Raw genomic sequence first — 23,150 nt, forward strand, 5'->3', positions numbered from 1 at the left:
GGGGCGGGCGCGCGGCGGCGGCGCTGAGGCGGCCCTGAGGGCACCGCGAGCGGACAGCGCACAGGCGGCTCCGAGGGGACGCGCAACGGACTCGGAGACGGCTCAGAGTGGACGCGGGGACCATGGCGGACTGCGAGGAGGGGTACCCGCCCAAGGCCCGGCGGGTGGCAGGTATCCGCCGCAGGGGGAGCGGGGAGGGAGCTGTCCCCAAACGGCCCSGCAGCGGTCGCTCCTCGCGGGCTCCGCGCACGCGGCGCCTTGGAGTCTCTCTCTCTCTCCCTCTCCCCCCGCTTTTTGTTTCGCTTTTAATGATTGCTTTATTTAGTCTCGGAGAAAAGTTTAAAGATGCTTGACCGAAGTTAAGCCCGCGGGAGGATCGAGGAGCGTTCGTGCCTCSCTCCCCTCAGCCCCGGCTGCCGAGGGGTCAGCGGCGGCTCCGGAGCGAACACAGCCCCGGCTGACGGGGGATGCAGCCCATTGCCCAGGAAAACGGGGGGCTGACCCTGCTGCCCCGTTGGGTAACGGAGACAAAGGTGGTGRTGCTTGGCAAGTCCTCGCACCGCCCTTGGGAACGTGTCGGAACATCACCACGAGCTGCCCCGGTGGCGAAACTCGGCTGGGATTTTGGTGTGTGGTTTCCTTTCGTGTGCGGTAACTTGGMTCATAAAGGGGGAAACTACGCAAATAATGACAAGCAGAGTCAACAGAAGTAATCTTCGGGGTGCTGCACCAGTAAACGAGAACAAAGAGCATTTGGGGATTGGTTTTTGACACTACTGTGGCTTTTGACCACAGCCAAATCCTCTGTAGGTGTGACTGGAGGAAGTTATCAAAGTCCTGAAGTTTGAAATGAGTTGGAAAATTTCTTGATACCATCATTGAATTGGGTTTTGTCCTTGCAGTTAGTAGGTGTGAGTGTGACGTGGGCCAGGATATTTTAGAGATGATGCTCTGAGATAGCACAACTGACAGTTTCACTTACTGGAAACTGGTGTGTTTTCCTGTTAACTTCCATTGTTCAGGAACAGGCAACGGAAAAGTCATGATTTATTTTATGCTTTTCTCGTTTGCAACTGGAGAAGGAAATGTATTTATAAGATWGCTTTGTGTATGAAGCCTTTGGCTGGGTAATTTGAGTTGTCGTATAAATAACTGTGAATCTCTTTGGGCCTCATGCCCAATGGCACATGCTGGTTCTGGTATCCTTGGAGAGGATCTGCATTTCATGCTATAACTATGTTAGTTATTAATACCTYGCCATGGTCACTTTGATGTCAGTCTTGTCTCTGAAAACCTTTCCTGAACATGCTGCTGWTGTGGTGTCTCCTGCAGCTCTTGTGTGATCACAGTAAAGTACGGAGTAAATGGCATTAGACATAGTTTTGGTTATTAGACGTTGTAATTTTGACTGTTTCCCATGTGAAGTGCTCTGAGAAGCATCTGTGAAGACATCCAGCTCTTGTTGAAATAAGCATTTTGTTTTCAATAAGGGCACATTTTTGCTGTTTGACAGTGATGTGCTTGTTTGGATTGTGGAGTCTTTGCAGAAGGAAAYAAATCAAAATGATGCATGTGCCACACCTCAAGCTGTAGTGAGAACTTTCCCCTCCCATCTTAGCCTGCAGCACTAAGTGTGTATTATAAATTCTTAATACTGTTTGATGATCCAAGTGATAATTTCTTGCTAAAGTAACGGTAACTGTTCCAGCCAGCCTTAAAGGCATTAAAGGCTGATTCGATTAAGTTTTTTATTTTTTTAATAGTGTTTCTCCTTGTGGTTTATTGCTTAAAGAGGTTGCTCAAGAACTTTCGCTTTTTTTTTATTGCCTGTGATTTGTCCACCACAGCAGGCTATAAATCCAAGGTGTGGGCTTGCCTGCTTTTTAGCTCAGGAGAAAATTCCAGTGGCATGTTTAGGGATACTGTCAGCCAACATTTATTGTGGGGTAAAGTCTTTTCTTCAACCCATGGGGTRGACAGGGATAGGAATCACCTGCAGGAGCCACAGTGCTCCCTCTGCACCACCTCTGTCAGTCCCACTTGAGTGCTTGGAACAGGATGCTCCCAGGATCCAGTGTCAATGAGCCTCACTGAGGAATCAGKGATGAAATTATCCAAGTGCCATGATGAGATGGTTCTCAAAACTGGCTCATTCCACAAATGCCAAGCTTGTTTCCCATATTTCGTATAGTTTTGTGCAAGACAGCACCTCTGTCCCCTCTTGTGTTGTGAAAATCAACACATTGTGGGTATATAAAGCATCCATTTGCTCAGTCTTGAAATTTTACATCATCTGAGGTGTGACTTCTACAGAAATTCAATATCTCCGGAGTAGGAATGCGATATTTGTGAGTGCTGAGTGTCACCCTTGGACATCCCTGCTTGGCAGCAGGCACTTGGCACTCCATCAGAATCTTAGCAGGCAAGATAAGAAACTTCCTGTAGCTCTGGGAATGCCTCCCAGTCCACATTTTGTCATGGAGCATGGCTGGCTTTAGTTGGGTAGCATTTGAAACCACCAAGTCGTTATTTGATCCCAGAGATACCTTCAGTTGGTGTCTTCTCCTGACAGAGAAATAAGGCATGAGSAGTTTCTGGCCAAGAAATTCTTTATGAAGACTTTATTCCGCATCCATCTAATCTTGTACCACATCTTACCCAACTTCCCAGATCCAACAGGTCTGGAATCGTGATTTTTTCTTAGACAGCTGGAACAGAAACCAAATTCTAACAATGCTGTCCCAGAGGTGGCAGGCTGTGGGGTATTTGCATTTTACTCCTTAAGCGAGTGTTCCTCCGACTTCTCAGAAAACAAAAGAACAGGATTTCCACTGCTGCCTGTTAGTCACTGCTAGAAAAACTAGAGGAGGAGGAGGAAGGCATTTGAGAATCAGTACTTAAATGCTGGTATACTTTTGCATAAATGTTGCTTGGACAGCATTCTGTCCTCAGCTGTCTTGCACAACTTAGAGACACTGGTGAAAATCAAAGCAGAGTGTGGCTTTTAATTTSCCTTCTGATTTAAACCTAATGCATTTAGCCAGAGGAGTAGTGCTATTCAAGGAMTATTCAACATAAATATCCAATTTAGGCACTTTAACAGGCACTCTGGGGTTTAAAAATGTAAACATTTCTTCTCTTTTGTAGATGAGGCTGAAGAGGGCCTCGGTCTGTGTGGATGGATCCTGGTGGTCGTTTCGCTTATTTTCACTGTTCTTACTTTTCCTATCTCAATCTGGCTGTGCATAAAGGTAAAGTTGCTCACTGCTAAGTTGGATTAAAATTTTAAGCAATGCAGAGTGGTTATTATTGTTCTCAATTGGATTTACTTGTTCTAACACAAATTAATCCAACTCTGTTCTTGAGCTACAGCAGGCAGTAGATAGCAGACCCCAGCACTTCAGTGCATTCATCTTCAAACCAAAAATAAAAGTGCTATTACCATATCTGGTCAAAATGATTCCTGCACTGACGTCTTTACTACGTCTGCCCAGTTGTCATTAGTAAATAAACTCATTTGGACGATCAGAATAATTGCAAGAGCCCATAGCTACTCTTAGAGAACTTTTTTTTTAAGATCTCTCCCTGTATATCACATATCTAAATATGAAGAATGTAAATATAAATCTGTAACTATGTACATAGATGTGGCTGTATGTTTTCAGTTTCCAGACAGGAGGAGTTATTTTTTGCTGGTTTGGCTGATGTGTGGCATCAGAATTGGAGCTGGAAAAATCCCTGCTGGGTCACAGACACAGCACTTTGTTGTGTTGTTGCCAGGATATTCCTGATGGCTCCTGCTGGTGCCCTTCTATTGAGAGTCTGAGCAATATTTCTTRTGGACTATTGTCCTAATTTTTCCTTTTGCTCTTTGCTTTCTGACAATAAAGTTTAGGCTAAAATTCTCAAAAGCAGCCCAGTAGAGAAATGTGTGTTAAATTTGAGAATCAAGGCTGTCTTAGACTGGTGTGTGCATAATTTGGAATGCATCATGTGATCTCTGGAAACCTGTGCATCACATGCAATGATTTGTTCCAGATTATCAAGGAATACGAGCGAGCCATTATCTTCAGACTTGGACGCATCTTAAAAGGGGGAGCAAAGGGACCAGGTATGTCCTGACAGCAATTTGTTCTAATTAGTCATCAGCAAAACAATAATTGTGTAGAGAGACATTGCATTAAAGTGGCAAATGGATTTCTCAAGAATTTTGTAACTTCCAGTAAGAGGATGTRTTACAACAGGAATTGGACTTGATGAGCCTCGTGGGCCTCTTCCAGCTCAGAATGTTCTGATTCATACTGTGGATAGAGAAGACAGCAAACTTAATTTTTCCCAGCTCTCCTTTGTTCTGCTGCAGGCCGAATCAAAAGCACTAAATGTAAAGGCAGGAATAATGCCATCAAATGGGTTGTTTGAAAAAAACAATTKCATGTATCGGTTAAACCCAATAAGTCTGAAACCCTTGATATCCTCCAAAAGTACCAGAAGGCAGTAGAGTATTGGATAGTTTTGAGAAGTTGCCTGTGTATATTAGAAACTCTGAGACCTGGAACTGTTATTTTCAGCTGTTGCTCCTGCTGCTCACAGTGACAGAAAGGGGCAATGGCTTCACTTTCAGCCAGGCTTTGAAAGTCTTACCTTGGTTTGAAATCATTAACAAGTGTTGTGGTGCTGAGCTCCTTGTAAAGAGTTGCACAGCCACAACAGTTGGATTTCAGCTTATTGCAGTAACAAGTTTTCAYCTGCTTGAATGACCCATTTTCACATCTTCTTGAATGGATTTTTTGGCACAGGTTTGTTTTTTGTCCTGCCTTGCACAGACAGCTTCATCAAAGTTGATATGAGAACCATCTCTTTTGATATCCCTCCCCAGGAGGTGAGTGTGCATTTGYCTTTGCATCTACTAAAGAACTTGGGGAATTCTGTGCACTTTGTTTTTCCTTCTCYCCTCTCAGTATTGGGTAACATATAGTTTAAATACAGATTTCTTGTGCAGGTGCAATGCATTGTGAAGAATACATAAATCCTTTAGAAATGTCAGCCAGTAAGAGAAGAGCACTGAAAGCAAACAGATGATGCTCTGAGGATCAAATGAGATAATTGAGTAGTGCCTGAGAGCTGGGAAGGGAGGGGTTTGGAAYGAAGGCTGCTGGGCTTCATACAACATTCCCTAATTGCTTCTGTGAAATCTGGAAGATTTCCAGGCGCAGCAGTGATCTGTGCTGTGCCAATTTATCTACATGTATAAACTAGCTCAAGTAATGWGATGAAATTGGTATATATATCAAGCTCTATTTATAGCAACTTGGGCAATGAGTGGTCAGCTCCCTTAGCTGGGTTTGTGTGCACGTGAAACAATTTGGTTTGTTCCTGCCCTGCACAGGAACATGAAGAAGTTGGTACCACTCGTGGCAGGTCCTAAAGAACACAAAAATTCCTTTGATTTCTAGTCTGATTTTCCTTGGACATCCTAATTTTGTAGCAGAACATTATAAGAACATTAACCCAGCTGAACTCAGTGCTGCCAACTTGATGGATAACAAAAGAATAAAAACCAACCGTCCCTCTAAAAATAAGTTAGTGAACAATTGTATCTTTATGGTTATAACTGTGTCCCTCATGTATGTGGTGYATTCTGCAAGGCAGAAATGCTTCATGCAACTTGTCTCGTGCATCTGTTTCCTGTCAGATCTGCTCGTGGGTTTGCTGCTCATCCTTAGCTGCAGATTGAGACAAATGGCAGCTGTCCTGGTACACTGTAAAGGGTAATTGGGAGAAACCTAATCACTGGCAGGCAGAATGTGCTTGCAGCTGCTGCTGTGCCATTAGTGAGGCCATCAGTAATCGGGTTTTTCTTTTGACTTGATGAAATTACRCTTATGGATTTAGGTTTGTTTGTGTTCCGTAGGTAGAGGTAGAAATCCATTTTTATTTGTACAACATGATTTCTATGCCTGTTACTCATTCTTTAGCTTTTGTGTTAAGAAAAGCTTGCTAAAAGAGGTGGTTTGGACAGGGACAGAGCAGGTGACTCTTGAAGGCTGAGTAACTCACACATCCATCTCTCCTGTCAAATAACTCAACAGTAATTGTGTAACATGGAATGAGGGCAGCTCTGGGCATGGCCCCAGTTCTCTGGCTCCCCTGTGCAGTGCCACCCTTCTGTCCCAGGGCTCTGCAGTTCTGCAGCACAGTCCCCATGGCCCTGCTGTCAGGCTGCCTCTTACACAGCCCTGTTTATGACAGCACTGAAAGGCAGCACAGGGACCAACCTGGCTGTGATTTCTTGCCAAAATCACTGGTTAAACTTTCCCAGGGGAAGACGTATTTCAGGGTAAATAATTTCGGCTTTTTTTCTTTTTCCTGTCACTGATATGACTTTAAGATCCCTCTGAATTTGAGGAAGTAAGTTAAAAATAACATTATGGCAAAGCTAATGGAATGCATTTTTCACTGAGAAGTTTCTAAACCCATATTTAGTCTCAGCTTTGCAAAGCTCTGCTGGGAGGTTGATGAACACTGGGACATGTTTACATGCTGCATAATGTGTATAAGGACTTGTTTTCAARACAGAGGAAAACCATGACTTGGTGTAGTAAAACAAATATGTGATTGTCATAATAATTAACCCTGTATTTATTTAATATTCTGTACTTTCCCCATTGCTTTTCAGATCCTGACCAAGGACTCGGTGACAGTGAACGTGGATGGAGTGGTTTATTACAGGGTGCAGAATGCCACTCTGGCTGTGGCAAACATCACCAACGCCGACTCAGCCACCCGGCTGCTGGCACAGACCACCCTGAGGAATGTTCTGGGCACCAAAAACCTGTCTGAGATCCTCTCTGATCGTGAGGAAATTGCACACAGCATGCAGGTAGGAGCAGCTTTAGGCAATCCATCAAACAGCAGGTTAAGCAGCAATCCCATGGATAACTTAAAGGTGTGGATTTATTTCACCTCTTAATGATAAGTTGTGATTTGGAGCAGTAGGCAAAGCCAAGATCTCTGGGGAGGGCACTCTGTGAAATAAAAATGAGGGACTAAAGCACTAATGGACAGTGGGGCTAGCAAGTGGGAATGAGGAATACAGGAGAGAAAGGTTCCCTGGATCCTTGTGTCAGTACGTCACTATCGAAGGAAAATGGGCCACAGAATTCCTTCAATATATTAATCAAGCTCTGGGGATTTTTGTTAGTTTAAAACAAATATGCTCTTATAGCTATCAGATCAAAATTCAAACACTAAAGCCCTGAAAGTTTGAGAGTTTGAAGAGAATTCATTTGTTTTTTTGGTCATTCTTCAACGTTGGGCATTACTGTGAGCCAGATGTGTGCCTTCACTTACCTGTCCTGCCTTCTATAGCTCACACTTGATGAGGCAACAGACGATTGGGGCATTAAGGTGGAGCGTGTGGAGATCAAGGATGTGAAGTTACCTGTGCAGCTGCAGAGAGCCATGGCTGCAGAAGCAGAGGCTGCCCGGGAGGCGAGAGCCAAGGTAATGACATCAGCCTGGGGGCTGGATTTGGTTTTTCCCCAGTAAGAAATACACCWTTCCCTCTCAAGCCCTTGCAGATACAAAAAAAGAACAACTTGAAGGAGAAAGTATTTTCAGGTATGTGCAGGGAGTGCCTCTGGTTTCGAGAGGCAGTGCTGGAAGAAGCACAAAAGCTTTTGAAGGTAGAATAAATAATTCCATTGCATTCTCAAGACCTGATGCCAGCTTTTGTGATCTGGCATTCTGGGTGGGAGGGAAGCAGGCATTGGACCTGGAGTGCAAACAGAAGTGGCTTGTGCAGGTCACTTACCAGAGTGCTGGGCAGTGGTTTTGGTGGATTCCCCATTCCTCCTGCAGGATGATTTCACTGTGGCTCGTTTTGCCTACCCAGGTGATCGCGGCCGAGGGGGAAATGAACGCCTCCAGGGCCCTGAAGGAGGCGGCCATGGTGATCACAGAGTCTCCTGCTGCTCTCCAGCTCCGGTACCTGCAGACCTTGACCACCATTGCTGCRGAGAAGAATTCCACCATCGTCTTCCCCCTGCCCATAAACATCCTGCAGGGCCTCCTAGGTTTGAAAGATTAGGAACGGTGGGAGGGGTGAGCTCAGGGTCAGCCCGTTTGCAGCACTGATGTCCCTGTGTAGTGTAGCTTGTGGCGGTGTTAGCAAAGTTGGTTTGCTGAGGAACCTTTTTGTTTTACTGAGTGTGTTATAGAATTTGTATGTAACGTTTGTGAATGTGGACAATCACAATATTTGAAGCTGAAAACCTCTCAGAAGGAGTACAAGCAGGTTGTGCATCCCATCCTGGATGGGACATCCAAAACCTCCTTTTCAAGTGGTATAAAAAACCAGTTTTGGTAGAGGTGATCCAACATKTGGAATTATTCATTCTACAAAATGCGTCTGTAGCCCTGCAAGGGAAGTGGAATATTGTCCTGGAGACTCCTCATGCTCCCATTCATGAGAAACAGTTGTTAGTGGCACTTTCTGCCTGTTCTGCCACCCAGGAATGGCACAAACACGCCGTAGTTATGGATACAACGTGCTTGTGGTCACTGATGGGCTGCTGCTGTTACGGGGCTGTGTCTGTATACAGTTATGCTGCTTTAAAGCACTGAAAAGGCTCTGCCTSTATCTGTTTCTCCTAAAAAAAAATTTAAAAACCAAAGTACTTCATTTCAACCAAGTCTAAAACCTTATTTCTCTAGGAAATAAGATGCCTGTAACTAGCAGGGAGGGGTGGTATTTAACAGATGCTTCACTGTTGCTTTGCCTGTTGGGTGCTGTTCCATGCAGACCTGGAGTAGTTGTGTCAGTGAGGGCTTACACTTCATCCCCAAAGCAGGTGAGGCCAGCTCACATAACCCARGCTGTTAAACTTCCTTTTGTAAATAGAATTACAGATTCAAATGACAACAAGTGGATTCTGCAGGAGGGGAGGCTCTTCAGGCTGCCACCAGCACTGAGTCTGGCGTCTTTAAATTCTGAGAGGTGGCAATGAAACTGAAAAGCCAAGATCAGTGCCCTTCTCCCACTGGCCAGTATAAACTCCAGAAGTTGTTTTTTCTGCCCTTTCTTCTCCAATGGGTTCTGTATTTACAGGTGTTTTAGGCCTGGTTACCTGTGCCTCCACACGCTGTGCCTTTGTCACCGGTAGGAGATGCTCAAGTACTGTTCATGTTGTGCCTGTTTGCTGGGCAGGTTTCCCTCTGCTTCACCAAGGCAATATACTCTGTGTTTGGCAGTGTGGCAGCTCATGTAAGCTGAGCTTAACATTTGGCTGGGAGGGGAGAATCAGCCAACAAAGCTGGAATAATGAGCAYTGCTGTGCTCAGGCACTTGGAGCGGTGAACAGGGAACTGCACAGCTCCAGGTTAATCYTTAGGGAAGATGAGTCACTGGAACTCCCGCTGCTGCTGCTGCAGGTGCCACCCCTGTGAAKTCTTGTTGACACCACAAGATGCTTTTTGCTCTCATCCTGAATAAAAACATGCAGTTTACTAATAAGTGACTTTCTGAAAGGGTAAAATATTGTTTATCAGGGTCTCAATGCTTTTAACTCTGAAAAGAGGAAAGCAAAGCAGTCCCAAACTCCTCAAAATAATTTCTGTAACCATTTAGTAAAAAGTCTATGTGCAAAAGATAGCACAAAGGTTTTTTTTTTCTAAGGTGTGTTCAAATGTGGTATGTACAGCTGCTGTTTCATATTTTCTTCTTTGTAACAAACCCACCATTTCTGTTCTTCCCATATTTCATACAAGCTTTATTGTATTAAATATAATCAAAGCAAGGAGTAGGGTCAATGACTGGTCGTGATTGTTTTCGGAAATTATTGCACAGCTAATTGGCTATTAACATCATTCCCTCGTTAACATACATCCTGCAGGAGGAAGGAGCTCTTKAAGGCATTGAAGGCACTGAACTTGCTCTGTTTCAAACACATTCCTCACACATCCACATCTGCCATGGCTCTCTGCAGRGGATCCACAGCCCAGTAGTCATCATCCCAGCCCAGGAACCAACCGGAGAAGGTGGGGGGCTCAAAGCCCTGTTTGACGATGGTCACGGGGGTYCTCTTGTCCCGGGTGGACGGGTCTGTGTCAATGTAGCGCTTGGCTGGGGACACAGAGGGAATCTCACTGAGCACCAGGACTGCACTGCAGCACCTCAACTGGGGCTGAGTGGCTGTGACAGAGGCAGCTTCACATTGTCCATTTTAACAAACCCACCCAGTAGGGTTTAACCTACGCCTGTTAAACATAAATTACCCGTGTCATGATCAGACAGTGGGAAAATGAGAAAGGGATAGTTCAGAGAGGAAAATGTGACATTACCAGATTTCAGTGCCTCAGTCTTTTCTTCTTCTTGGGCATCTTTCCCAATCCATACAAAGACCTAAAGAAAAAAATATGCATATTAAAAATAYGCATATTTCAGCAACAAGCAATCTSTTTATGAAGGGATAATTTAGATGAAGTCTCAGTGAACCGAGTGYGACACAAACCAGAACATCCTTGTGTTGGCGTGCCTGAGTTGTTGACCAACATGACCAAAGCTATTGGTCAATAATGAGAATTTTTTGCCTGAATTTTATCTAAATGAATTGTAGATCCTTGAACAAATTCTACACTAGTTAACAACAGGAGAAATGTTTGAAAATTTTTCTATAAAATGTAAAAATTCATTTCTGAGTTGCCTTGTGGCTGCTGTGTTCTGAATCTATARTACAACAGCACTTCTGGCTATTGTGATTTAGATTCTGATCTACAGCCAGTCTGTGCCCATCCTTTGCTCCTCTTGTCCCCCTGTAAATGTGACACACCTGATCCCATGTGTCGAGGAGCATCACATCATCTGTGGCAAGGTCATCCTGAGTCAGATCTCCAGGGACTTCTTCAATCTGGAAAAAAGAGGGTTAAGATGAGCACAAGGGCCACTTCAGCTGTACTGGACAAACACCACGAAGAAAGATCAGGTGTCACCCTTGGTGAGGGCTCAGAGCAGCTGGGGCTGAGCTTCTCCCAGCCTGTCAGTGCATGTTGGATGAATCCCCACAGACACTCACAGTGAAGCGCCCGCTCTTGTTGGAGCACGCGAAGAGACGCGGGGGGTGAGCGTCCATCTTCTTGTCCTTGAGCCTGGGAGAGGTGCGGTACGGGGCTTTGCCACCCAAGGCTGCCCAGAAATTGTCTGGAAAACAGAGGGAGGGAGACTGATGCTTCACCTGTTCATGGAACCCACATCAGGGTTATGGTTTGGGTAGGACTTGAAGCTCTCTTCTGGCTCAGAAAGTCCCAAGGGTGTAAAGACACGAGAGCGCTGTTAAACACAATGAAAATATCCCGGAGAAGCCCTCTGTGCCCATGTCCACATCTCATTCTGGGAGACAAAATACCCATGAAATAATTGCTGAGGATGTGCAGCCACAGAAATGATGCCAGACTCCACTGTGACCCCTCACCTGGCTCTCTGCCCTCAGCAACCTGTACTGGGCGAGTTCCTCCCAGTATCTTCAGCAGCTCCTGTGCTCCTGATTTCTCAGCGTTGCTGGCTCCTTGGCCAACCCACAGGTAGGCAGCAGAGGGAGTTTTCAGGACAAAGGCATCATTGGAGTTCAGCTGACTGGCAGTAGGATCCAGCTGAAAAGAAGGAACATTGCAGGTGTCAGATGTAACCACCCTCAACACAGAGCCTGTTATTTCAAAATCAAACCAGAACCTGTAGTTGAATAAACCACAAAAAAATTACCCTATATGAGTGTGTAAGGCTGTCAGATGTGTTATATATTCACGGTATCCCAGTTTGATTTTCCACATGGGATGAGTAAATAACTGTTTCACTGTGTGATTACAGGTACACAGGACCTGCAGCAGGAACTCCTGGCTGTTATTGTGCCAATCCTGATGGTTATGGCAGGAGATTTAGGAACTCACGGGGAGCCCATGGCAGAGCAGTCCCTGCTGCCAAGGCTGATCAATCATTAACCCCAGCTCCTCTGTGTCAACAAGGACAGGCCTGTAGAAGCTGGAAATTGCAGCCATAAACCTCTGCCCACCCCTCACCTGTACCTATTCTAGCATTTCATCTCCCCTTTGATGTTGCACAGAGGGGTTCGTGTGCATTTTCTTTCAGAGCAGTGGGGCTCTGAACCCGTGTCCTGGCCCAGGTTCCATTTCCACACGGGGAATTCAGCTATTCCAAGGCTGGCTCTCCCTGCACGTACCTCCACTGCTCTGGTGGCTCCGGAGGTGCTGGAGCGGACCTGGAACAGCCGCGTTGCTGCAGGTGCTGTCTGGCCTCCTTCCCTCGACGTTCCACCCTTGTAAACAATCAAGGGCTTTCCACCAAACATGCTCATCAGGTGAGGGGGCTCTTTCCCTTGCACCACTCGTTTCTGGAGAAAAGAAACTTGCTCAGTTTTGAGCAGCACAAGACTAACCAGAGGCCTTTACAGCCCTCTGCCGAGCTGGAATATTCACACAGCACCCAGCTGAGGGCAGGATTTTATTATATTCTTTATTCCCCCAGTGTTGGGGTCTGGCTGCTGCTGGGTTGTGTTTGTTTCTTTACCTGCACGGGGCTGCCTCCCAGCTCCTCATCCAGCTGCACTGTGAGGAATGCAGAGGTTGCGATTTCATCTTGYGTGGAGTCAGCGCCCTGCCTGGAAAACAAGGACAAATCCCAGCTTTATTCTCAGCCTTTCCCCCCCTACACACACACACACCTTACAGAGATCAAGAGGAGGTGAGGAAATCCTGTGTTACCAAATCTCTTTAGCACTACATTCAACACAAAGGAGAAATCCTTTATCCTCTGTTGTAGCACAGCGAGTACAGGGGGAGATAAGAACCTTTCCCAGATAAGCAGCATTTTCCTAGATAAGCAGAGCTTGAGCCAAAGAAGGGAGTAACTACCAGTGGGGGGAGAAAGGAAAAAAAAAAGCTCACACAGTAATTCCCTCCATTGTTCCACTTCAAATGAAACATCCCAGACCTCTGGTATTGTTTTGTTGTGAGGGAAAACTATCCAGGGTGAAATTTTATCCCCTAAGGTTCCTCTGTAAGGGGGAACCAGCAGTGACYGATTTCTCAAGTGGACTCTCAGCCCAACACAGCCCCAGTTTCCTCACTTACCCCAAGGAAGTTCCTTACCAGGTGTAGATGATCTGTCCCCGCTTCCCGTCGTGCTGRTAATCGTACAGGATGATGTAGCTGTCCCCTCCGTAGAACTGCCCGTACGTGGCGGGGTCCACCGGCACCTTCTCGGAGCCCTCTATTCTCCAGATCTGCAGGAGAGGAGCGGARGCGCTGCCGAACGAGCCCGTTCCCCGCCCGCCTTCTCCAACTCCGCATCCCCGAGCTGGCGGTGCTGCCGCTCCCCCTGCCGGGATCTGACAGCACAGCTCCCACCCGCTCCACCGCCYGTCCCGAGCGCAGCTTTGAGGCTTTTCGGGGCATTTTTAAACAGCCAGAACCTCTGTAGGCTTCAGCACAGCCCATAGCACGCTCAAGCTCACCTTCACTTCTGCCTCAGTGCTCAAAGTCATGAATCCATGTCCTCCAAGACATTCGCCCCTTACAGGTGTGATGGCCATGGGGAGAATAACCAGGAGGAGGAGGAGAAATAAGGAAGCAGTCCATAGGAAACTGGGGACTCAGAACCAACCCCACTCATCTGCAGGCTTCCAAGACCCTGCTGCTGTTTCTGCTGTCAGAAATTCCCCCAGCAGTTACAACCCTCAGTGTTGGTGGCTCTCTGACCTCCCTTTTCTCGCTGCTCTTGCAGGAATGCTCTTGCAGGAAAGTAGCAAAGAAAAGTTGGGAACGTTCCCAAAGGGATGGTGCCACCACTGACCTGTTTCTTGCCAGAGCCATCATCCTCCATGCCGTGCTGGGCAGCCATGGCCTTGGAGCTGTGCAGGGTGGCYGCGTCGAAAGGGACCTGCTCGATCTTGGCAACGTGGCCAGAAACGTGAGGCTGCCCCAGCCCTTCTGTCTGRTCCTTGTCCCGCCAGTTCTTGAAGAATTGCTTGAACAAAGGTGTCTCACCACTCTCAGGGAGGACTTGGATCTGAAAGGAATGAGCTTTTAGAACCATCTCCCCAAAACCAGCAGGTTTATCCACTTCTCTTTTTCCCCTCTTTGGAGAGAATCATGGAAAAGACAGAAGAGTTTCTGAGAGGAAGAATCATTCACTCCCACCTGTGCTGGGGTAAATCTGGTTTGGCCCAGGAGCACCCCTGCAGAATCTCCCAAAACAGAGCAGATCTCCCACAACAGGAGCTCTATGAAAAGCTGGCATGGACACATCACCTGAGCCATCTGTGCTCTGCAGTGCCTGGCTCGTGTGGCAAAAAAGTGCCCCCAGTGCTTGGGGCTGGCTGCACATCCTTACCTGGGTGTGTTTGGGATAACCCATCTTGTCAATGAACTCTGAGGCTGTTTTCAGTGCTGCCTTCTTCTCTTCAGAGTTGGCACCTTTGCCTTTAATGAAAATAGAGAGAAAAGAAGGGGGTTTTTTTTACCCAGAGAAGAAACTGTCCCAGGTACCTTTTGYAAAAGTAGGAGGACCCAGCCTTCCAGCTAAATTATGGCAAATAGCAAATGACAATTGTTCGATCTCTTTCATGCCTGTTGTGATGGCTGAGAGAGAACAACTGCCTTTCTACTTATATTATATTCTCCTTGGTTCTGTCTGGTACCTTTCCAAACAAAGATCTTTCCATCTGTGCCATGGTCCAGGATGAAGCAGTCATCRGTACTCAGGGCTGCCTGGGAGAAKGGGTTCTCATCTGCCACCAGGGACACGGCCATGTTCCCAGCCCCATTGGAGACCTGTGACAACACAACACATGGGTCACACAGGGCACCCTCTGCTCCCTCCTGCTCCGTGGCCCCAGCTCAGAGCTCAGGGAGGGGAAGGGAAATCCATTTGAATGCACTGGCTGCTGCAGGCACTATTGTTTTCAAACAGGATACCTCTGACACAGCAACAGAATGACAAAAACATAACACTCGCTCTGAAGATTTCAAGTATTTCTAGCAAAGCAGATACTGCTAGGACCAAAGGAAAATTAGTCCAAAATGGTGAATATCCTCCAAAGAAAATAACTTCTGAAGCAAATCAACTGCACACAGGGACTGGAGGGTAACTGAGAACAGCCCCTCTGTACCAAGTGGGGTTAAAAGTCTGAGTTCCTGGACTGACTAATGCATAAAGGGCCACAAAACAAACCATCCTGGCAGATATTGACCCCATGGTACCAGAGGCTGCTGTACAGAAGATGCCTCTCACAAAGTCTTGGACATTCTTCTCCAAAGTTACTGCATCATCTGGGTGTTAGAAAGGGGCAGATCCTGCTTCTCAGGCTCACTGTTTWTAGTTCTTTCCTGTCACCCTCCCATGCCTGACAGCACAACAAAAAACTCCCTTTTCCACCATTTGTTTCACCCTCCACCTTTCCCTCAAAAACTCCTGCAAGTCCCAGCTGTCTCACTATAGTCAAAAGTGGTGACAAACACCACAGAAAGTAGGAGGACATGAAATGTAAGCAACCAAGGTTCATACATAAACCTTGTGAAGAAGCAGAGTAAGGCAGGAGTAGGGCACTGAGCAGCTCAGCTCCTCTCTGCTATTCCACCTCTGTAACCCTGCAAAGATCACTCTGCTCTCCCCAGGTTAGGCCAGGGTTCCCCATYACCTTGTAGAGCTTGGCCAGTTTCCTGTTGGCTGTGTCTGTTTTGGTCTCATCAGAAGCACCCGCTGGCAAACTGGGCTTTGGTCCCAGGACCTGGAGGGACAGAAAATCATCACCAGCCAGTCCAAGAGGATCTTCCTTCCTGGTGCTCCAGTCAAGAGAATGAGTAGAAGCAAATTCCAGATTAACAGTGTGAATTTGCTCTGATGTCCCAGCAGGGCAGAGGACCAGGTCTGCACTGAGCTGTGTGTTTACCCCCCTAACATTTCACAGGTAAAGCCACACCACCTGTTTTTCCACACTTCCCATTCCAGCACAGACAAACGGACAAAGGGAATAACCTGGAGCATTTCCTCCCKCTCGGATCCCTCCTCTGAAACGTAGACCTTGGCGCGCCCGTTGCGCTCRTTGTCCCGGATCCCCTTGGCCAACACCGTGGCCTTCAGCCGCTCCTGGCGATTGCTGTTGGATCCACACCATTGGAAAATGTTCTGGGGTAGGAGAAAGACACTGTCAGAGCTTGCCAGCACCGCTCTAGATGAGACAGGACTCAGCTGGGACTCAACAATGTCAGGGTTTCAGGACGCTCAACACTGAGATGGCTTCGACAGAGCRGGGAAAAAGCCTTTTATGAAGTGCCCCTTCTGGCCCTGGAACTGTCCCAAAGCTGCCTTTGCTGTGGTACTCACACTGCCAAGGTCCAGAATGAAGCAGTCCCCTGTGTTGAAGCTGTCCCAGCTCACAGGGACCTCCGTGGCCCGGACATTTCGCCTGCCTTTGACCTGCAGCAGCCTCTGCACAGTGACCTCGTTGGGAACCACGTGTCTGAAGCCAGAAGCCACACCACCAGCCTGAGGAGAAACACAGTGCAAGGATTCACACTGGAACTGAAGAGTGAATTCCCCTGTGTGTGATATGTCCTGCCTGGCAGAAATTATCCCAAGCTTAGGATTCACTTTCCCTGCTGATAAAGAGACACTGGGAATCATTTATCAATGCAGGCAACACAACCCATGTTAGTTACCCTCAAAAAAAGCACAACCAAGTTTAAATGAATGAAAGTAATACGAGTGGGAAATAAACAAAACAGAAAGATGGGGAAGTTTCAGATGTGAGGAAATGCGAGCACTTTGCAAGCATATGACCTGATATCACTTTCCTCGTGCCTTTGGATTCTAACAGACACAACTCTTGACTGCGTGTTTTCACTTGTATCCCACTTTATTGTGATGGCAGGCAGGAGTAACTCCCACTGCTGTTCATCTCCTTTACCAAAACATTGCACATGCTGAGAGGGTGGGCTCAGCACAGAGACTGCAAGGTCAAACTCTCATGGGAGTAGGGAGAAACCAAATCTCCTGGGTAGGCGTTTCCTATTAACTTTGCTGCTTCTTAAATTCATTCCGGGTGCTTTGGGATTGTTATTTCCTCTGCTTCTCAAAGAAAAACAAAACCTCAATTCCTAAAATTTTCTGGGGCTTTCCTTGTGTTTTATTAATTCAGCCAAATCTCTCCCACTGGGATCTGCTGTTCTCCACCCTGTGCAGTTTTAACTCATTGAAAACATGTGTTTGAGTTTTAAGCAAGTGGAAAAAGGGCAATTCCGACTCTCCTGGGAATTGGGCAGGATTGGGAATTGGGAATTCTTGCAGACTCGGCTCTGTTGTCACCCACCTTGTACTTGATGCCAGATTTGAAGTAGCCCAGGAAGGTGGAGGACTCGTGGCCCTGCACCTCGCGGTGCTGCACAGCCTTTCCCTGCAGGTGCTCATCCATCTGCACCGTGAAGATGGCAGCAGCCCCACGCTCATCCTGAGAGCTTTCATCACCTGAAATATTGAGAGAAAAACTGAGTGTCTGCCTCTGCATTCAACTGTGCAAACCCATGGGGAGAAAGCAGATTTAACTGGGATTTGTCAAAGAGCCTGGGGTTTGCAGGCTGTGGGTATAGCCTTGGTACCTGAGTGGGTGAAAGGAACTGCAGAAGGCAGTTGGGAAATGGAAAAAATCCCTCTCCCTGATCAGGAGGAACACCCTGACCTCCCTCCTTTCAGGCAGAGAGGTTTTCAGCCAGCCCTTTCACCYGAGATCTTGTGAACCTCTGCAGAGCAGGCATTTACCTGCCCTATTGAGCAGGAAAAGCTGTTTTTAGGACCTGTAGGAGAGCTGTAGGGAGCTTTAGGGAGCTGTACTCCCTATTGCAGAAACCATGCAAATATTTGAGGTGAGTAGAGCTATTTCCACCCAGCGTTCTGCCAGCTCTGTTTTTCATTTCCTTGGGTAACATTTAACACCCCTGGCTGGTGCAGTGAGAGGCTCAGGGGTCACTCTGGGCTCCCCAGGGACACTCCCAGMACTCACCCAACCAGAAATGCAGGTCGTACTGGAGGCTCCCACTCCGCTGTTTGATGGTGTTCAGCACCAGGTAGGAATCTCCAGTGAAGAAGTCTCCATACAGATTTTTTGGCACCGGGACCAAATCAAATTTCTCGACTCTCCAGATCTGAAGGCCGGGTTCCTTCCCAGCCTTCAAAAACTCGGCGTGTTCCACCATGCTGACAGGCTGGGGGTGAGACAGAGGATGATGTTCAGTGTGCAGGACACAAGGAAGTATTTAATTTAAATTGCTTCTAATCTCTTAACTTCTTGTGCCAGGCAAAAAGTGGAGTTTCCTTTTTTCTCATGCACTGAGTTTTTAAGGGAAAAAAGAAAGGATGGGTGGGGAAATAATGCCTCTCCATTGATTACTGTTAATTTTCATTTGCARTCACCTCTACTTCCTCATTTCCTCCTGACTTACCCTCTTCCAGACTATTCTGTCTCTCTCTTGATTTTATTCTCTATATTTTCCTTAATTTATAACTTTTCAATAGGACACATGAGTGAAGCTTGACATTCAAGGCTGTTGGTGAGAAACCCCTTTTAACCACACATTGTACACCCTGCACAAACATGATCTACAGATTTTCTAAAACCGAGTGGAAAATGCTATGAATATTATCAAAGATCTAGACAATTAATAGGTTTATTAAAGCTCTTCTGTTCTGACCTGTTACTTCAATATTTCTGTGTAACTGCTCCTTTGCAGGAATTACATTAATTTACACAACATCCTGTCCTAAGGACATTGCAGTTTTGGTTTCATATGTTTATTGCCATACTTATGCAATATATTAACACAGTGCAATACCCATTTTTTTAACAAACAAAAATGAACACTTTTCTCTCTTATAAAAGACTTCACTTTGGGAATTCTGAAAGGAAATAGAGCATTTCTGTTGTACTGGCAATGCCGTCTGTCCATCGATCACATCATGTCTTTGAGTGCTGTCAGGTAACAGGGAAGAAAATATTACAATATTATATTGGAAGCATTCAGTACTTTGACAAAGAAAATAGTTCACAGCAACTGATGGACCAAAGTAAAATACGCTCAGCTTTCAAGGCAGAAATAAAGAATGTTACAAACTAGAAAGCAAAACAGCAAGTTAGATACCAAAGTGATTCCTAAGCTGAAATCAAAGATGGACAAGTCAGCCTGACTTCTCCCAAATTCCCACTAAAAACTCACAAAACCCTGACAAAGAGTTAAAGGAGCATGACTCCTGTAAGTAGCTGGAAAGCAGAAGTTTTTCAGTGTTCAGTTGTGAGGTCCATCACTTACCACAGCTGAAAGCACAACAGCTGCTGTAACAACATATCCMAGCCCTGCCACAGACACGGAGCTGACACAGCTCAGCTTCAGAGCCATTGTGCAGAAAATGGAGAGCAAAAGGTAACTGAAGTCCTTTCTGCCCATTTCCATGAGCAAATGGGCTTCTCCCTTCTCCGGCCGAGGCTGTGGGGAGTCCCAGCTCCCTGCTCCTCTCGCTGCTGGTGAAGATGAAGGGCAGAAGCCAAGCTTTTATCAGGGACAAACACACCCACCCCCTCGGCAGCACAGGGGCGTAACGTGTTTGTGCAAACAATCCTGCTGGAATCCCAGAGCCTCCTCCAGCCTCTCCCAGAGCCCCGAGCACAGCAGGCACCGAGTCCACACAATGTGCTATCCATTACCGACAGCACAGMGAGGGTCAAAGCAGCCAAACATCCACTCACGGGGCCAGCGACACAGGGAGAATTAACAGACATCAGCAACAGAGGCAACATTTTGTCAGCTGGGAGCTGCAAAGTTGATGGGACACAGAGGAACAGCAGGGCTGCTCCAGCTGGCAGTGGAGAAGACGAGAATTGAAAGGATTCGGCTGAGTTTGGAAGGATGGGGGGATACACCCTCAGCTCCCTGAGATTGTCACAGCAGCAAAGTTTTCCTGTGCTGTTACACCTGAATAATCCTCCACACACACCGCTGTCAGTAAACTCGGGAGGGTTTGGGGATGCACTGATGGATTTCAGCTCCYGGGTTCACAACAGAGCACTCAGAGGCTGGTAGGTGACAGAACAAAAACACATTCAGTAATTCAGTAATTTCACAACCAAGTRTTCTGAGGGTGTAGCAACACCCTGTGACAGGAACACAACAGCCACCAAACCTACCCAGAGGAATTACAACAGGGCTGGCTGTAGCATCCCAACAATCTGCCACCAAGAAAGAGATTATTCTTCCAACCATCTCACACTTCAGCAAGTTCATCTATCACATTTTCCAACTGTTTGCAGAAGTGAACTGTGCGGGAAACTTTTCCTGCGGCCCTCAGGAACAGAGCAGCCACACAATGTGGAGTTGTGYTGCTTTTGCTCTCAACACACCCAGGGGAGAATTATTGACAGGCTGAGCTTCCCACTGTCAGAATCTCTCAAAAGATGCTTAAATAAAGGCCCAAACCCTCCACCCACAAGACTCCACAAMAAAACTTCCACGAAGGAAAGAGCAGACCCTGCGCTGTGCTTTYTCCACTCTCCATGAGGATATTTTCTTTCCTTCTCTCCTGAGAACATTTCGATGCTCTCTTGTCCAAGCTGATGCATTTTAATTTGAAATGTCACCTTGGCAATGTACCTTTGAAAAATTCACTGGAAATTCTCAAATTGAAACAGACAATGAAAACAAATGTGCTAGTCCTGCTGGTATTTCTGATCTYTGTGAAGGAAGTTCAGAGTGTCAGAGGTCTAAGTCTCGGTGAAAAACATTTGGAACCTTGACTCCAAGGAAGGCAGCTGTGAAAGGCTTTGGCAGCTGCTGCAAACCCAAACCAAAATGACTGGGTTGCATAACATTAGAAAGAGATGTGTCCTCTCCAAATGGAAAAATACTCTGGACTTTTTATTACCAAATTAAATACCTGTATAGTGCCACACCTGGGCAAACCTCACAGACTRAAGGCAAAAAGACCCAGGATAATCTTCTTTGTTACATCCCACTGTAGGATATATTGTAATCTGCAGATCTGTGCAGATATGGTATTTTTGAAAAATCAATTTATTTAGTCTTCTAATTAATTTGGCATTCTTTAAGTCCAAGCTTGCATTGCCAGTGAGCTGCAGCATGCAAATACAGGCAAAAAAAAAAAATGGAAAGAGGAATACAGTGCATAAATTGTATATTATAGTGCTCTTTTGTAAAATTAATTACTCTGAGCCATTCCTGAAGGGAGTAAGTGTAAATCTGTCCCAACAGCTGGTTTGGTTTATCACTGCTGGCAGCAAGTGTCTCATTGTTAAATCCAGCCCCAGAAATGTTTGTTCTGGACATTGTTCTGCAGGATTTGCCAGCTGAGATTGCCAAGGCCCTACTGAAAAGGGCGTCCTGGTGGAGACATGGAAAATAGGCACTTTCCAAGCTGCTGTTAATAAAAGTGTTCAGCTTGGTCCAGAAAGGGTGCTGTGCACAGCCAACATCTTATGCAAAGGAAGTTTTTTTAAGGAAAACAAGGAAAGGGCTTGGACTACAGGATTTCAGTGCAGATGGATCAGCTAAATGACACTTGGCTGCATAGTGATAAAAACAAGAACTCAGGAAAATTAGTCCAATGATTTGAGCAACCACTGGAAGACAACAAGTTCATGATGGTCTCCAGATGTGCAGTCAGAGCAGCAGGACAGGSCAGCCTGGGAATGCCCTGGGATGGAGTTTGGCCTGCAGGAACARTCCAGGATTTGCTCCTGGGCACCCAACACGAAAGGTGACGCTCGGTCTGTGAGGGAGGTGTTCACTGACCAAAGCTGTGTCTGCCCCACAGACAATGGCAGCCTGGAGCTGCTTCTCCAGGGAGGTGTGAAATGATTTCCCTGAGCTCTTTGATTCAGGGGAAGGGCCAGAAAAGGCAGAGAGGCCCCCAAATCCTGCACTCACCAATCCTGACCCTGCTGAGCATCCTCCCCTCACGGTGCTGTGCCAGCCCTGGCTGCTGCTGCTGCTGCTTCCAGAGCCTCTGATCCGGCACTCAGCTCTGGTTCCTCCTGGTACCCATCCAAAACACCTCTCTCATTTCCACCCTGCAGATTGAAACAAACAGCTCCCTTTGCCTCCCTCCCTAAATTCTTCATTTCTGCTCATCCCTGTGGCCTTGTGGTGCCCTCATCTGTCACAGCCACCCCGTGCCCTCACAGACTGGCACCGTCAGCACTTTGGCTGTTTGTCTTTACTCTCCTTGGAATTTCTGCCAAGGAGGTGCCCAGTTCTGCACTGCCCAGCACAACCGTACTGAGAGGAATGACCTGTTCCCTTCAGGAAAAACCTGTGGACACTGAACCTGGAATCCTTTACCTCATCAYACTGCAAAATCCATTACAGGAATAATTAACGTGTGGTTTCTCYACACCAAATATACTCTCACACCTTCACATCTACCACTTAAAGTAACTTTCTACAAGATAATATTGTCCAATACTCACAGCAGGGAATAAAGAAAATCTCTATTTCATTCAGTAACTGGCTACTAAAAAGACAAAAATGAGCACAGCATTTTTTGTGAGGCCCAGTTAATTTGTAATAATTTGTGGCAATTCACACCTGAATACACCCACAAATACAGTCTTACAGGACTTACCTGCACAGGGCTGCTCAGGAAAGCTTGGCTGAATTAAATGAGACAGAAAGCAGGATAGGCCACATCCCCATGTGGTTGTGCTCATTTGCAGCTCCGGCGTCGACTCGTGATGGGTTCAGATAATTTGTCTAAATTTGCTGCGTAAACAAAACCCACACAGGAAGGGCTGCAGACAACACAACATTTTACCACAGAGCATCTAAACCACCTGCTGCTCACTGCTGGACCAATCCCTGCCTTTCTACATGGCACAGGCTGTATTTTTTATTTTAATGGATGACACTTGAAGAGCATCAAAATAACTTGCAAATACAGACTGAATTGACTAAATTCCTTACATATGAGGAGAACAGTAAATCTGAGTGGAGGCTGTATCCACACTACAGTCACGCTGCAAAAATGCCCCTTGTRCACCAATCCTTATTGTACCTCGGGGCAAACAGTTCCATTTCCACCC

General features: G+C 46.5%; 2 protein-coding genes across 3 annotated transcripts; one reads left to right on the top strand and one right to left on the bottom strand.

Annotated features, from left to right (window-relative positions):
* Positions 1-27: 27 nt before the first annotated feature.
* STOM (stomatin) lies at positions 28-9,666 on the top strand. Its single transcript, XM_057372961.1, has 7 exons — positions 28-171; positions 3,148-3,251; positions 4,039-4,111; positions 4,797-4,879; positions 6,677-6,880; positions 7,369-7,503; positions 7,895-9,666. The coding sequence occupies exons 1-7, from the start codon at positions 123-125 to the stop codon at positions 8,087-8,089; spliced, it is 843 nt and encodes a 280-aa protein (XP_057228944.1). The 5' UTR covers positions 28-122; the 3' UTR covers positions 8,090-9,666.
* Positions 9,667-9,775: 109 nt separating this feature from the next.
* On the bottom strand, positions 9,776-22,754 carry GSN (gelsolin). 2 transcript variants are annotated; one of them, XM_057372959.1, is made up of 17 exons: positions 22,694-22,754; positions 18,066-18,267; positions 17,379-17,533; positions 16,394-16,555; positions 16,046-16,195; positions 15,708-15,797; positions 14,709-14,841; positions 14,402-14,490; positions 13,862-14,077; positions 13,159-13,292; positions 12,578-12,668; positions 12,231-12,401; positions 11,469-11,646; positions 11,073-11,197; positions 10,830-10,907; positions 10,342-10,402; positions 9,776-10,123 (listed from the first exon to the last, which is right to left on the bottom strand). In XM_057372959.1, exons 2-17 carry the CDS (start codon positions 18,256-18,258, stop codon positions 9,954-9,956), a joined length of 2,196 nt encoding a protein of 731 aa, XP_057228942.1. In that variant the 5' UTR covers positions 18,259-18,267; positions 22,694-22,754; the 3' UTR covers positions 9,776-9,953. The 2 variants fall into 2 exon arrangements, with proteins under 2 accessions (XP_057228942.1, XP_057228941.1); XM_057372958.1 differs by lacking the exon at positions 22,694-22,754 and adding an exon at positions 19,369-19,592.
* Positions 22,755-23,150: the final 396 nt, after the last annotated feature.

The sequence above is a fragment of the Malurus melanocephalus genome, unplaced genomic scaffold, assembly GCF_030028575.1.
Source record: "Malurus melanocephalus ecotype Western Australia unplaced genomic scaffold, MMel_1.1 scaffold_181, whole genome shotgun sequence".
NCBI lineage: Eukaryota > Metazoa > Chordata > Aves > Passeriformes > Maluridae > Malurus > Malurus melanocephalus.